This window comes from Leptonychotes weddellii, chromosome 16 (assembly GCF_054177405.1).
Source record: "Leptonychotes weddellii isolate Sample4059 chromosome 16, ASM5417740v2, whole genome shotgun sequence".
Classification (NCBI taxonomy): domain Eukaryota; kingdom Metazoa; phylum Chordata; class Mammalia; order Carnivora; family Phocidae; genus Leptonychotes; species Leptonychotes weddellii.
The window spans coordinates 45,358,600-45,373,985 of NC_138384.1; the positions used below are offsets into that span (position 1 = coordinate 45,358,600).

General features: G+C 59.8%; 2 protein-coding genes across 2 annotated transcripts in view; one reads left to right on the forward strand and one right to left on the reverse strand.

The window, feature by feature from the left end:
* Positions 1 to 2,200: 2,200 nt before the first annotated feature.
* LOC102747703 (galactoside alpha-(1,2)-fucosyltransferase 2-like) overlaps positions 2,201 to 15,386 on the forward strand; it is a 13,886-nt gene continuing 700 nt past the window's right edge. The window contains exons 1-2 of the mRNA XM_081807916.1: positions 2,201 to 2,524; positions 14,971 to 15,380. Coding sequence (XP_081664042.1) covers positions 2,464 to 2,524; positions 14,971 to 15,380 — 471 coding nt within the window. The 5' untranslated portion in view covers positions 2,201 to 2,463. The remainder of the gene's footprint in view (positions 2,525 to 14,970; positions 15,381 to 15,386) is intronic.
* On the reverse strand, positions 2,788 to 9,397 carry NTN5 (netrin 5). Its single transcript, XM_081807591.1, has 6 exons — positions 8,690 to 9,397; positions 5,651 to 5,839; positions 5,365 to 5,514; positions 4,874 to 4,927; positions 4,578 to 4,658; positions 2,788 to 3,239 (listed from the first exon to the last, which is right to left on the reverse strand). Exons 1-6 carry the CDS (start codon positions 9,321 to 9,323, stop codon positions 2,788 to 2,790), a joined length of 1,560 nt encoding a protein of 519 aa, XP_081663717.1. The 5' UTR covers positions 9,324 to 9,397.

A 15,386-nucleotide genomic window follows, 5' to 3' on the forward strand; every position in this document is an offset into this window, starting at 1 on the left:
AATAAATAAAATCTTTAAAAAATAAAATAAAATCTCAAAATAATAATAATAATAATAATATGCCCTGTGAGTTACTTCCTATCATTGTAATCATCCCAATTTTACAGATGAGAGAACTGAGGGACACGGAGAGATTCGAACCCAGGCAGCCTGGCTTCGGAGTTTATGCCCTTCATGAAAATGGTCTCTCGAGCGGCGCCATCCAGTAGAACTTTCCGTGATGGTGGGAAAATGTCCTGTATCTGCTCTGTCCACTGTGCTAGCCACCAGCCACTTGAACTGTGGCCAGTGCAACCGAGGAACCGAAGAAAAAAAAAAAAAAAGAACTGCAGGATAATAAATTTATATCGTTTCACTCGCTGAGTTTGTGGTAATTTGTTATGGCAGCAATTGAAAACTAATACACTGGTTCTTCTCTCTTTCCAGGCACATAAGAGAATTCTACTTCCCCAGCTTCATGCTATTAGGTGAAACCATGTGAGTATTCCTGAGCAATGAACTAGGAATGGAAGTGCTGAAGTCGTTCCTGGGCCAAAGCATTTATTTCTTGCATGGGACCATTCAGTTCTCTCTCTCCCTGCTGCAGTGATCAAGATGCCATGGGTTGCATTTGGTGCAGTGATAAGATGGTAGATGTCTCTCAGCCTGAGTCCTTGAATGACTCTGTGGAGAACCATTCCCTAGTGACTTGTCTGGGACACATACACGACCAAGAAATCAATTTTCATTGTATCATTCCAACAGAGCTAGCTGAACCTGATTAATGGAAGATCTCAATGAAGTGCAGGCACTAGCTTGCTGTTATATGAGGAAGTGCATCCCAGGAAGAGAGAACAGCAAGCGCAAAGGCCCTGGGGCAAGTGAGCTTGATTTTTAAAGGAACAGGAAGGAGATCAGCGTGGCTAAAGAGGTGCGAATGAGGGGGAGTTGTAGGAGGTAAGGTCAGTTATATGGTGGGAGTAGATCATGTAGGGCCCTGTAGGGCAGGGAAAGGGCTTTGGATTTTATTCTGAATGAAAGGATTTGCTGATGGACAGGACATGTGGGGGTGGGGGGAGCGGGGGGGAGGCAAATGCCCCACTAAATTGGCTTCAAGAGAGGATGGGGGCGCCTGGGTGGCTCAGTTGGTTAGGCGACTGCCTTCGGCTCAGGTCATGATCCTGGAATCCCTGGATCGAGTCCCGCATCGGGCTCCCTGCTCGGCGGGGAGCCTGCTTCTCCCTCTGACCCTCCCCCCTCTCATGTGCTCTCTCTCTCTCATTCTCTCTGTCTCAAATAAATAAATAAAATCTTTAAAAAAAAAAAAAGAGAGGATGGAAAAAGACAAGGAATATAGTTTTGCTGGAACAGAGAAGGCTTCTTAGAAAATCCCTTAAAGAGGGGCGCCTGGATGGCTCAGTTGGTTGAGCATCCAACTCTTGGTTTCGGCTCAGGTCATGATCCCAGGGTCATGAGATCGAGCCCCACCTCAGGCTCCACACTCAGCGTGAGTCTGCTTGAAATTCTCTCCTTCTCCTTCCCCCTCAGTCCCTCCCCCCATACTCTCTCTCTGTGTCTAAAGTAAATAAAATCTCTAAAAAAAGAAAGAAAGAAAGAAAAGAAAAGGGAAATCCCTTAAAGACTCCTAACTCCTGCTTCAGAGATGCCCCCAACCTGGACCCAGCAGAAGCCAAAGACAAGTTTCCCAGATACAGGATATTATCGGTGGCTTGGGGATTAAACAGTCACCTCCTGGAAGCTATTTCCTGCCTCTTTCAGTCTCATAAGTTGCATAGCAGAACCTTGACTGGAGGGCCTGTTCTCTTTCTAGTACCCTATGACATCATGGCCCATCCTGACTCTCCACTGGTGGAGAGGCCCACTTTCCTCTCGGGGAAGGAACAGGGTTGCTCTCTAGGCCCAAATGGACCCTAAGTCATATCCCTTCCTCTGAGAATCCCTCAAAGTACTCCCTCAGGGACTCTCCTGCAAAGATCACCCAAATTTGAAATGGTGTTGTCCATTGCGGCTGCAGGGGGCAGAGGTCAGGGTGGCAAGGAAGGTCCTAGGCCATGACAACCTTCCATGCCATAGTACTTACTGCTTTTTTTAGCTCCACTCCTCTGGCCTGTAGGTACCCAGCTGTTGGGTGGGAGTAGAATTCTGCTCAGCACCAAGTGATGCCATACCACTCTGTGGCTCCCAATTGGCTATTCTCTCAGGAAAGCGTTTAGGCTGCACTTCCAAGACCAGATGAAGCTCGGTCGGAACCCTCTTTGGATATTCACTCCAAGTCCCTTTATTCCTTTCTCAGAGACTATCCTAGGACCCATCAGGAACACAAAGTGCCTAAGTGTGGAACTTTCTGGAAATCTGGCACCGCTGTCCTTTCCTTCGGCGCATTTCCCGCCTTTTCTCTCCACCCTCCCTCCCACTGGCTTCCGGCCAATCGCCAGGCAACACAAATCTCACTAGCACGCAGTGATGTCATACCAGCTCTTCGACTGGATTAGGCGTTTTGTCGGGGAGCACAGCCGTCCTTCGGGTGCGTAGGTTTACTTCATCTGCCTCTCCGAGACCCTCCCAGCACATATCGGGTGCTGTAGCCGAAATTCCCCCAAGATTTAAGACTTTATTAGGGGACTAGCCGCCCAGGTCACAGGCCAAAAGTCCTGGCCCGACGCCAAAAGTCTTGCTGGCGTTTTGCCGCCTTGCGGGGTGGGGGTGGGGGGTGGGGTTGTCCCTCGGCCTGCACGGTGCTGGCGCGTGCCAGTGACGTCAGGGGCTCCACGGCGTCTGATTGGCTCGCTAAGGGACGCGCCGTCGAAGTGGAAGGCTCACCTCACGGTCGCTCCCAAATTCCTCCGTCGGCAGTGGAGGCGCCCAGGTTCGGCTCTGGTGCTCCGGCCCTGGGCTTGGGGCGGGGGCCCGCAGGCCGCGGCAGCCCCCGGCGCGCTCCTCCAGCTGCAGCCGCCGCAGAGGCCGGGCCCAGCGTGGCCTCCAGGGCAGCGCGAGGCCGTGGCGGTCGAGGACCAGGCGCGCGGGGTCGGGGCGGCCGGCCGCGCTGCCCAGCAGCAGGTAGTCGGTGTCGGGCTGCAGGCGCAAGCAGCCGCAGGCCAGGTCGGCGCGGGGCACCCAGGCGTCCTGGCCGCCGCGGCGCACCGGCCGCGCCCGCTGCTTGTACACGGCCAGCACGCGCACAGCCAGCCGCTGCCACGCCGGGCCCGCCGCCTCCGACGCCAGCACCTGCGCGCGGAGAACTGCGGGGAGCGTTGCCGTCAGGCCCGGGCTGGGGGAGCCTCTGGCGTCACGCGGGGTCAGCACGGTGGGGAGGTGGGGGGCAAGACCCGGGGGTGGGCTCCCAGGATGCCCTTCAGGGAGGAGAGAGACCTTAAACGTTTGAGGGTGAGAGGTCTGGGGGTCTGGCCCTGTGTCGTGAATGCTGGAACCTGCTGGAGGAGACTTGGTCGAGGCAAGGAGGGCAGGGCTTATGGAGTGTGAGGTGGGATGCCAGGATTGTGATCAGGAAGGGTGGGACGATGGAGGGCTCCTCCTGTGGAGGGGAGGCCAAACAGAGAGAGGAGCCTGGGAACATGGGACACGCCATGTGGGGACGCTTTGGTTGGGGTTTATACTGGGAGCATTAGATGCCAAAATGACCTAAAGTGTGGGGAGGGTTGACTAGGGGGACGCTACAGTGTGTGTGGCTGGGAACAAGGCAGAAGAGGCAGGTCTAGGGTCTTGAATGTGGCAGAGTCAAAAGATGTCAGAAGCAGAGCCCTTGGAAAAGGGTATTGCCCAGGGAGGGGCTCTGGGACGAATCTGGGGGCCAGAAGGAGGTCAGAACCTAGAACCTGAGGGTTGAGGTCATACTGGTGGTGATTCAGAAACATGTGCTCTCTGAAGGGGTGAGGTGAGACGTGTTGGGGGCAGGACTCTGGCTCACAAGCTAAGTCTATGGGGCAGAAGATCCCTGTGGGAGGCAGGACGAGAAGTTTCCATCTTCCGGGTCCTAGACCAGTGGCCAGATGATGATTCTCAGAGAAGAGAGGCCTGGGGTCTTATACCATTGAGGGAAGTCACAGGCTGGTCTGGATTCAAGGGCTGGGCTGCACTCCTGAGTATCTAAGAGATCTGAGTTACCTGAGGGCATAGGCCCTGAGGTCATGGGGCTGGTGTGGACTGGTGTGACCTGATGAATTAGGGGACTTTGGGGCCGAGCCTCTGGGGGAGTGGGGCTACGGTTCAGGATTTGGGACCCTGATGGGAGGCGGAAAGTGTCTAAGATAGGCAGGACCCTCCATTCAACCAGCATCCCTTTGTCCTTCCATCCCCAGGAGGTCCCCTTTCTCCCTCAAAGATGTGCGGCTGAAGGAGGCCAAGAACATGGGGAAAGAGGAGACATAGGAAGATAGGGAACACCCCCACTCCACTGCCCCTGCCCCCCTTTGTCTTCTGTCCCATTAGGTCCTAGATCAGGAAGGGTCCTTTAGAGTCCCCCTTCCCATTTAAGATGAGAGAGCTGAAGGTGGAGAAGGTCTGAGCGAGTCATCAGAACACCTGGGTAGCTGCCGGCCATTTTTCTCCCCGGCACTCACCGTAGTCCTGCTGGCAGTACGTCCGAAGGCTCATGTGTACCCTGGTGTCCGAGACATTGCAGTAGTTTTGACATTGAGGGTCTGGGGAGGGTTAGGTCGTCTGCAGTGGGTTCCGGAGGCCTGGACCGCAGCGTCCAACCCTGCCCATCCCCCCATTCCGTTATGATGGCCAACTGGGGTGCCCCACCCCTTGGGACTTGGCTCAGTGGGCCACCCCTGGATCCCCACCTGGGGGCCCAAGCAACCCATCCCTGATCTCTCTTGCTGTCAGCGTTCTCCACACCAGCCTGTCTTACCGGAGCTGTAAGCACCAGGGGTAGTAGCAAGGGGGGTTGTTGCCTCTGGAATTCCTGAGAGAGACCAAAGCAGAAATTTCACCTTAGTGCCCCCTCCCCTGCAGCCGCCACCCCAACAGGAATCCAGGCATCCAGACCCCATGTCTATTCCCTTATGGCCCAAGAGTGCGAGCGCCCTTTGCCCTCCTCCTCCCAGGACCTGGAGTTGGTCCCTAGTCCCTTCTTCCTTCAGATCCAGGATTGTAGACCCCCCCCCCCCGCAGCCCCCTCCTCCCTCAGACTCAGGAGTCCAGGCTCCTAGCCTCCTCCTTCCCAAGACCAAGGAGACTGGAATTTGAGTCCCCACCTCCCCCAGAGGCCCAGAGTCGGACCTCCAGCCTCTAGCTCCCATCTCCCAGGGACCCGGCCGTCAGCATCCTTGCCCACTGGAGAGCTGGGATGTCCCCTTCCCATCCCACTTAGGACTTGCAGCCCCGCCCCTTGTCACTCACGCTGGCAGGGCATCCGGGGAGAGCGGCTCTGCTGGTAGCCGGGACCACAGCGGTTGCACGTGAGGCCGGTGACCCCTAACTTGCAGGGGCACTGCCCGCTGGTTTGGTTGCAGATGCCCCCCGTGGCCCCGATCGGGTGACACTGGCAGGCTACATGAGGAGAGGAGCTGGGGACCCGGGGTGTCAGGGCCCCAGAGGCTCCTTCCCAGTCCCGCCCCCGCCCGCCAGCCCCAGGCGTCGGGCCCTGCATCCTTTCCCTCTGGGCCAGGCTTCGGGCCGCACTCACCCCTGCAGGCCTTGCGGCTGGTGACGGGCTGGCTGGGGTCCCTCCAGAACCCCGGCTGGCAGTAGTGACAGTGTCGCCCGGCCGTGTGGTGACGGCACCGCTCACAGACACCCCCGCTCCGGCCGCCGGACAGCCGGAAGAGCTCCGAGTTGAACCTGCAGCGTCGGGCGTGCTGGTTGCAGGAGCAGGCTAGAGACAGGACGGGGCAGGCGCGTCAGACTCCCGCCTTCCCTTCCCGGTCCCCAGCTTGCCCCCCCCTGCCCCCCCAGAGGTCCCAGACCCTCCTCATTCTCATCTTTAAGGTGGGTGCACCGGACTGGAGTGGGCGAGCCTGAGGGGCCCGACGGACCTCCTGAACGTCTGTGTGAAACTGGGGGCTCGGGGAGGAGTGGCCACTCCGGGGGCAAGGGCTGTGGGGTCAGCCGCCCCCCCCCCGCGTGTCTGCTCCCCACTGTGCTCCTTGGGCAAGTGACTTCTTTCTGTAGCTCGGTCTCCTCCTCTGTAAGACGGCAGTCACAGTGTCCACTCCGTGAGGTTGAAGGGAAACCGAAAGGATATAAAGGGCTCGACCCAGGGCCTGTGACGCAGAGCAGGCGTTCGGGGCTCAGCGTGCTTCCTTCTCAGAGCGGCTCCGTGAGGCTTGCATCTTACCGATGTGAAAACGGGGGCAGAGAGGCGATGTCATCTGCCCAAAGTAACGCAGCTCAGGGGCAGTCCCAGGCAGGCTCAGTACCCAGGGCTTCTGGCTTCAGAGTCCGTGCTCTTGGCAACCAGACTGCAGCAGGGCCCACGGCTGGCGTGAGGATTCTGGGCGGCTTACGTGCGCGCGTGTGTTCCTGCAGAGCGCTGATCGGTGAGGCTGCTGCGGCTCTCGAATCTTAACTACTTCTCAGTTACTGGGAAACGTTAAGAAGAAACCACACAGCTTCCAGGGCCCACCCCCAGGCCTTCAGCTGGGCCCAGGCATCTGCGTTTCTAGCCAGCGTTTCTGAGTGAGATGCCGCGGGAGGGGCTTCGTGGACCATTCTTGGGAGAGGTTTAAGGAGTTTCTGACTCCCGAGGGGTTCGGGAGGCCTGGGCTGACAGGTGCTGGGAACACAGAGGGGCAGCAGCGGGAAGGTCAGGACGCCGAGGCAGCTGTGTGTTCTTGGAAGAACGACTCGCCTCCCTAAACCTTGGTTTCCTCCTGTGCAGTGGGGAGCTCAGCCCCTCTCGCCCAGGGTTGTCGTGGGCCTTAAGAGGTAGCAGTACTCTTCAGGTTATTGGTGGGAAGAATCAGGCTTTGGATTCTTTCTGACCAGACCTTCCGTCTGGAAGACTCAGGTGGTGGGAAGGGGTTCAGAGCACCATGCCTATAAAGCCGGCAGCTCTGCCACAGGACTTGGTCCCACCCCGTCCGAGACCCTGCTTTATCCCAACACTGTCGGCTTCTTACCCAGGTTCAGAGGCCAGTGCCATGCTCAGCCTGGGGCAACGTGGTGATCCTCAGAGGGACAACCTTCCCAGCTCCCAGGCCGTGCCCAGGCCCAGGATGAACCAAGTCCCACCCCCAGGCAATGTGAGTCTCCCCTCCTCCCAGCCCCCACCCCACAGGGGCCTCAGATCTGGCTGGTGGGAATGGGCCAGAGGTGGTGGGGACAGAGGGTCTAGGAAGACCCCGGTGGGGATGAGGACAGAGTGGGGAGCCAAGGATGGTGGGATGGGCTGTAAGTTACTCCGCGTGACAGGGCAGGAAGAAAGAGAGGAGGGAGGGGGTAAAGAATTGGAGGGTGGAGGGAGAGGAGGGGTGTGTGTGTGTGTTTGTGTGTGTGTGTGTCTATCTGTTGGTAGAGTAGAGCTACTTCCCAGGGCCTGGTACCACACTCAGAGCCTCTAGCCAGGCCTGCGGGCTGGCGTGGAAGAAGGAGGGCTGTCTCTGAGGAGGGGCTGCTGGAGCAATGGAGAAGGGCCCAGACTCTGGAAGCTCCAGGTCTGGAAACACGGTGGAGGGGAGAGGGTGTGGACTGGGCCTGGGGAGCACTGGTCTAAGCTCCATGGCCCCGTGGATCGCCCATTATCTAGGAAGGTCTGTCTCCCTCAGTCCAGTCCCAGCACTGCCCCTTACTGGCGTTGAGCCTTAAGGCAAGTGGTGCATCCCCTCGGGGGCCCCCCCCCTTCTTCATCTGGGGAATGATAACATTGGTAGATGCGAAGCAAGCTCTTCTTCAGTGCCAGGTACCACACTAAGCTTTATTCTAAGCATGCATATCGACCCATTGGATGTTCACTACAGCCTGTGAAAGAAATGCTGTTACTGTCCCCACTTTACAGGCGAGGAGGTGGAGGCACAGAGAGGTCAAGTCACTTGCCTGTGGTCACACAGCTGGGAAGCAAAGGAGCTGGGATTTGAGCCCAGGGTGGCTGGCTGGCTTGCTGCCAAGCCTGTGTGCCTATCTGTCACCCTAGAGCACCTAGCGTGACAGCCCCTGACAGGAGCTTGGCAGGGACAAGCCAAGACCCCCTCCCACCCCCACCCCCCAGCTGGACTCCCTGAGCTCAGATTCGGACCTGCCACTCACTAGCTGTGTGTCCTTGTGCAAGGGACTTCTCACCTCTAGACTCAGTCTCCTCGTCTGTGAAACGGACCTGATGCTAAAACCCGCCTGGTACATAGCAGGTGATCGGTACATGTGTACTTAGTGAGTAAATACGTCCCCCGTGTGGAGGGTCTGTTGCGTCGGGAGGTCCTGCTGCCTTGCTCCCCACGCTCACGCAGGAAATGTTATTCGTACCAGCATCTGATGGCGTGTGGGGCAGAGCCTGGATGTGGGGGGCGGGCAGCAGGGACTGGGGCAGGCAGGTGGAGTGCAGGTGGGAGGCTGTGGGGGAGGGGAAGAGAGGGAACCAGCTCAGGAACAGTGGGGGTGAAGCGAGGAGCAAGGCGCCCTAGGGAGGGAGAGAGCACCCTGCCCGTGGGGACCAGGGACCATCTGCTGGAGGGTCGGCCGGGGGCCGGGCTGGGGGTGGGTGAGGGCAGGAAGAGGGGGACCCAGGACTCACGCAGGCAAGGGTGGGGGTGCCAGGGCGTGGCAGGCCGCCAGGGCCAGTCTCGATGGGACGGGCGGCAGCTCTCGCACCCGGGGCCGGTGGTGTGGTGGCGACAGCGACATTGGGGGGGCCGGGCGCGGGCGGCACAGCGGGCTGCGTGGCCGTGGCATTGGCAGCGGCCCCTCACTCCAGCCGCCGCCAGCCCCGCCCGGCCCCCGAACTCCATGCGGAGGTGACTGACCACCACGCTGGATTTAGGGCCCGGTGGGGCTCGGAAGGTCACCTTCTCGGGGCCCCCCAAGGCCCCAGGCCAGGCGGGTCTGCGCCACAGCGATCTCCAGGGACCTCCGGTGGCCCAGGCGGCAGACAGGACCAGGGCTGGGGATCCTGGGGTGCAGAAGCGCAGGCTGATGGACGTCAGGAGGAAGGGGCCACCCAGGGCCAGGGTTAGACTGCCATTGCAGGCGGCCCGGGGGCTGAGGTCCGCCCCCAGGGAGAGGGCACAGGCCTGGGGACAGGAGGCCGCCATGCCAGCCAGCCGGGTCACTGGTGGGAGGCAGAAGCGGGGGCGGCCACCTGGATGGTAACATGGGTCTGCGGTGGTGGCCTGGCTCAGGAGGAGCAAGAGGGCAAAGGTCACAGGCATGGTCCTAGCAGAGCAAGTACCTGGAGAGGAGAGGAGTGATCGGGCTGAGGGCCTCGGGCTGCCCTCATGGGTCAGCCACCACCCCGGTCCCCGCCCCCAGGCTCTCTGAGGAACCCCTGGCATTCCACCCCCAGCCCTGCCCAAGCCCCCTCCCCGGCTGCTTCTAAGCGAGGAAAATAGTTCCATCTGGGGAGAATTACTGTTTACATAACCCAAAGGGAAAAGAACGCAAGCAAAATTGAGAATTTTGCCTGAACTAATCCGAAGCTTAACACCCCAGAGCTCTCGTCAGTGTCGAGGGGTGGGGGCCCTGGGGAGAGGGCAAGGGGTGGGGACAGATGGAGAAACCTAGACAGACCACAGCGGGGAGGGGGACTTAGAGACAGATGAAGAAGAGCAGAGACAAAGAAATAGAGAAAGGGACAGAGGCATGGACAGCAGAGACAGACGGAGAGGAGGGGACCCAAGTCGAAGGGAAGGGCCAGGTGCAGAGAAGGAACCATGAGGAGAGAGGACTGAACATAAGGGGAGGCTGGAAGGCCCAGACAGATAGCGGCTGGACACCCAGATCCACAGGGAGTTGGGGCGGGGGGGCGGGAATGGAGTCCCAGGGTCCCTGGGGCCAGGACAGACAGACAGGCAGATGAGACAGACCTGGGGGCTCAGAGACACCCCCAGGGAGCAAGAGGAGAACAGAGAGCCTTGCTAGCCTGGTCGGTGGGGAGGCGGGGAGGGGAAGCGGGGGAGGGGCTTGCGGAGCATCAGAAGCGGGAGGCCAGGCCCCTGGCCCACGAGGATCAGAGCAGAGGCCCTTTCCCACGTGGGGCCCTAACCTTGTTCTCCACACCCAGGGCACGGAGGGGGATTATCGCCAAACAACCCAGCAGCCTCCTCCGCTGCCACCCACCCCCAGCCTCCACCCAGCCTTAACCCTTTCCCACCCGGGTGCAAAGCCCAGAGAACTGTGCTAAGGAACCGGAGGGGGTCATGCGGGGACTAGAAGCCTGGGTCACTCTGGAGCTGGAGAGGGGGGTTAGGAAAGCAGATGCCTGAGTCCCCCTTAGAATTCAGGGTGGGAGGACCCTGTCCTTAAGTTTCGGAGGACTTTCTGATAATCTCAGCCCTCCCCACTCCCGCCTGCCATCCTAGGCCTCAGGGTCAGGAGAGCGGAACCCCCGCATTCTCTACCCACCCTAAGGTCCCCAGATTAGAAAGGGGAACAGATGTGGGGGGTGGCAGGTGCCGGCGAGGGTGGGGGCAGAAAAGAGAGGCAGGGCAGGGCAGGGCCAGATGCCAGGGTGTCCGAGGGGGGCCTGAAGTCCAGACCCCGGGATGGCAGGGGCTAGGAAGGACTTACTGCTGAAAGTCCTCCTCCCCCCATCTTCCCCTTCCAGGGCTGGCAGCCCCTACTGAGGAACTTCCTCAGGTTTGGGGGCCTTGGAGCCTTTTCTGGGCCCCACTGTCCACGCCCCTGGCTTGCTCCCGGCTGGGAGTCTGTGGGGCATCTGGGGGTGCAGCTGGGGTCACAAACGCCCCCAGCCTGATTTCACAGCCCTCAGTGTCCCCACTGCGGTTGCCGCGTGCAGAGACAACCTCCCTGGGCCCCGGATTTTGGGCATCACCCTCCGCCCCGCCCAATGAGCCTGGCGCCATTTTGTGCACTTGCGGCCCCGGGCATTTGCCCTGTCCCTTAGCGCCAGCCTTGTTAAGGACCGAGCCCCCATCTCCTACCTCTCCTTTCTTGCCTGGGTGGTTCACGGGGTACCATTTTCTGGCCCTTAGCACCTTGGACAGCCAGGCCGCGAGTCCCCCGGTGTTCCTGGAGGATCCAGAAGCCGGCCCCTGCCCATCTGGGAACCCAGATGTCCAGCCCTTAGCCCCTACCCCTCTGGGAGCCAGAGCCCACTCCCACCCCCCTTTAAGGAGCAGAGTCTAGCTGTGCTCCCACCAGACCCATCGTTAGGCCCCCACGCCTGGGCCGTGAGGGGGTCCATCTGGGACCCAGGCTCCTCTTCCCTGGCTTTTTTGCACGCACCCCACCCTTTGCCCCTAATGTTGGCCAAACCTGCACCCAAGAAGAGCGTGTGCCCTGCAGTTAGCTCCTCACGTGTTCTTCCCTCCCGCAGGAGCTTGGCGGCGGCGTGGGCTCTCAGGAGTGAGCGCTGAGTGGCTGTTGTCAGGCCTCAGGCTAGTGGGGGTTCTGGGCGGGAGCTCAGAGCAGAGCCCGCAGAATCCAACACCACCACCGCTCCCCCCCCACCCCCACCCCCACCCCCGCCCCAGTCCCCTCGCCAACCACAGCCACGCTCTCCCCGCAGGGACCCCAGCCAGCCGTGCCACCCAGGACTGTGTGGGACGTGAGGGATGTCGCCCCAGGGGGGCCTGGAACTGGGCAGCCCCGAGCATGCTGGCCGAGGAGGCTCAAGGCAGGTAGGATGGGACAGCGGCCCCACGGGCTTCCCGGGTCTGGGGTCCCCACTGCACTGACACTCAGACCCCTGCCCCACCGACTCCCCACAGCAGGCAGGCAGGCGGTAGGCCGGCTGGGCTCAGCCCACCACGTGGTGGTGCGGTCCATCGGGAAGGGAAGGGGCTGACCTGCCAGGCGGCGGGACCCCCTCCCTTCTGGACCCTTCTGTCAGCTGTGGGTAAACTGAGCATTAAGGTGAGTCACTTGCCTTTTGGAAGGATCTGGGCGGCCACCGGGAACCCCAAAGAATCGGGCGGCTTTCTAAGACGGTGGGGAAGGAAGTGAGGAGGCTGAATCCCTGGGCCTCCCTCGTCCCACGTTGGAGGGAGAGAGCAGGGACCCCGAGGGAGACAGGGACAGAGCTCAAAGCCAACGTCCCCGTGGCCAGTTTCCTGCGAGGCCTCAACACTTCAGTGACGAAGTTTTCATGCCAATGTGGCTGTCAACCATTACGGACCCACTGATTCTGACTAGAAAAATAACGCTTTCCACCCCCTCCCACTGAGGAGAGCAACGGTCTCGGGAGCCTAGGGCTTTGCATGTGCTTATTGAGGCGCTGCGTGGACCTGACCCTGACGGGGATTTGGGGGCCCCCCTGCTGGCGGGAGCCTGTCCTGGGGGTCGGGAGGGCACAGCCAGGACAGTCTGTGATTCTGGTTCCGGGGGACCCCCCTGCACCACTGTGGAGGGCCGAGCCTGGGCAGGAGTCGGGACAGGGACATCGCGTTTCAAATTAGGCTGTGGGGAGGAGTTGGCTGCAAGAGAAAGGGGTTGGGGGCGGAGACACCCCCAAATCTGAGGAGGCATACCGGTTCCGGGGACAGGCGGTGTAAGCAACAGGGTAAACTTGTCCACGACACACACACACCCCCCCCTTGTCAGGTTTACAATCTAGAGAGAGCGCTACAGAAAAGTAATAAGTAATTCTGTTTGAGAGAAGAGCCAGAAGGCGACAGGCCCTTCAGAGCAAAAGCAAGCAGGGAAGTGGGGGCAGGGGCGGGGGTCTGGAGGGGACATTTGGTCTGAGACCTGAAAGTGGTGAGGGCAAGCCACCCGGGCATCATCAAGGCAGGAGTGACCAGGGCAGAGGGAATGGCCAGAGAAAATTTTAGAAGGCTTAGGTCTTGCTTTATTTTCCTCCTGTCCCCAGGACAAGAAGTTTCTTAAGCTAATGTTGACCTGGAGGGAAGCTTTCTTCCTCATTTGTTTTTCACAGCCTGAGCTGCTTGAGGCGATTAGCACCCCTGAAGGTGCCTTGGGGGGTGGTGTTGGGGGAAGGGCAGAAGCCGCCGGAGCTGAGAGGAAAGAATTCTCCAAATTGGGAAGGAGACTTTTTTTTTTTTTTTTTTTTGGAGGAGTTCCTCAACTATTGGGCACTTTCACCCTCACAGTGCCCCAGAGGGGAGGCAGGACCTCCCTGGGGCACAGCTCTGTGGTGGCTCAGCAGGGTGGGACCCACAGCTCTGGGCTTCCAGAGATCTTTCATCCCTACCTCGGTGGCCCAGAAATAACAGAGGCCCCACGAGTCAGGGCAAGTCGTACTCCCCGTATAACTGGACGGAGATTGTGCATCTGAGTGCTCTCCCTCAGGAAGCCTCGAAAAATCCAGGACAGCAATGGAGGGCACAGATTGCTGAGCCACAGTGCCCGGGGTTCAAATCCACGCGCCCCTCTTTCCTAGCTGTGTGACCTAAGGCAGATTTCTTAACCTCTCTGGGCCTTAGCAGGCTCATCTGTTAAATAAGCCTAACAATGCGCCTTCCTCACAGGAGAGCATGAGGTCTAAATGAGCGAAGACAGGCCCACAGTCTCATTCCTGAACATCTGTGGACCAGATGTGGTTCAGAATGTGTGCGTCGGCCCCGTGGCGGGGTGCGGGGTCTGGGCAGCATCCCATAATCGAACGGTATCGTTTCTGCAGCAGAACACACGGGCATCACATTAAGTCAGGTCTCCAAGTAGCCGCAGGTCACGTCAGGCCACATTTTGTCCCCAAAAGAGTTCAGTTCAGCTGGGGGTTGGCCACCACTCTGTAGGAAGGTGGCCGGCAAGGAATCGCGGATGGGGCGAGTCAGTGCTGGGGCAGTGCCACAGCCGTGATGCGCTGTGTTTCTGAGACTTTGGTGACAGAAAGCCAGGAGAGGGAGCTCTTGAGACTCAAGGACAGCGGGTGGCAGAGGACGGGCTGCCGGATTCGCAGAGCCCGAGATGAAAACATGGGGTGTCTTATTCTGATGTATTGATAATTTCTAGCTGGTGAGAGCAGAGCATTAAGCCAAGTGCAGCCCCCCCCTTATTTTTTAAAAGTAAACTCTGTCCCCAACATGCGGCTCAAACTCACAACCCCGACATCAAGAGCCGCCTGCTCTACTGACTGAGCCAGCTGAGTAAAGCGTAGGTCCTTGTGAGTACAGGCCGTGGGCAACCGCACAGGTCACACACCATGGGGGTGGCCCTGGGCGGTGGGTAGCTTTGTCCCGAGCGGCTGCTGCTTCCCCAGTAGCCCAGGCTCCAGTACCTGCTCAGCTCACCTGCTCTGGCTTTGGGACCTGGCCGGCCCCAGGCAGGACCAGAGCTGAGCCGGCAGCGTGATAAGGATTGGGACAGAGCTGTCACCAGCCCAGGGAGAAGAGGGGCTCATTCTTTGGCAACTAAAGCGGCGGGCAGGGCATTTCTTGGACCCCCCAGTGGAGGGAGGGTAATGTCCTACCTAGCCCTCCTGTGGAAGAGCCAGTCGACCTCGCCGGGGACCCACATTGAACAAGACATTTGAGGAGGGCCCAGGAGTGTTCAGATTTCCCAAAGGGTCAGATTACTAAAGGGAGGAGCCCTGGAATATTGGAGGAGGAGGCGAGCTGAGGCAAGGCCCACAGAACCCTGCCATTTAAGGGGGCTGGCAGAAGGAGAGATGGGGCGCCTGGATGGGGGGCAGGACAGAAGGCAGAGCGTGAGGAGTGGGTGTCCTGCCACCCAGCGCTTCCTTCTGCCCACGAGACTCCTGAGCTGCAGCCTCAGGGAAACCGCAGGTAGAGGGAGAGCAGAAAGTGGGTCAGGACACACTGGACGCCCCTAGCCTTGCTTGGAGGAGTTGAGTGCGGGAACGAATGATTTCGGGGTGAACAAGACTCAGGTGCCCCTAGCTGTCACTCCTGACTGTGTCCTCTCTCCTCCCCCCAGCCATCATGGGATTCCAGGCCACTTGCCCTTCCTTCTCCACCATCTACTTCCTCTTCATCCTCTTGGTGGTGTCCACCGTCTTCCACTCCCATCACCGCCTGGCCCTGGTGCCCACCCCCTGGGCCTACCCAGGCCGCGTGGTCCTGCTCCCCAGTCACCTGCCGCCGGGGGGCATGTTCACCATCAACGCCAAAGGCCGCCTGGGGAACCAGATGGGGGAGTACGCCACCCTGTACGCCCTGGCCAAGATGAACGGGCGGCCGGCCTTCATCCCGGCCGAGATGCACAGCACGCTGGCCCCCATCTTCCGAATCAGCCTCCCGGTCCTGCACGGCGCCACGGCCAGCAGGATCCCGTGGCGGAACTACCACCTGAACGACTGGATGGAGGAGCGCTACGGCCACATCCCGGGGGAG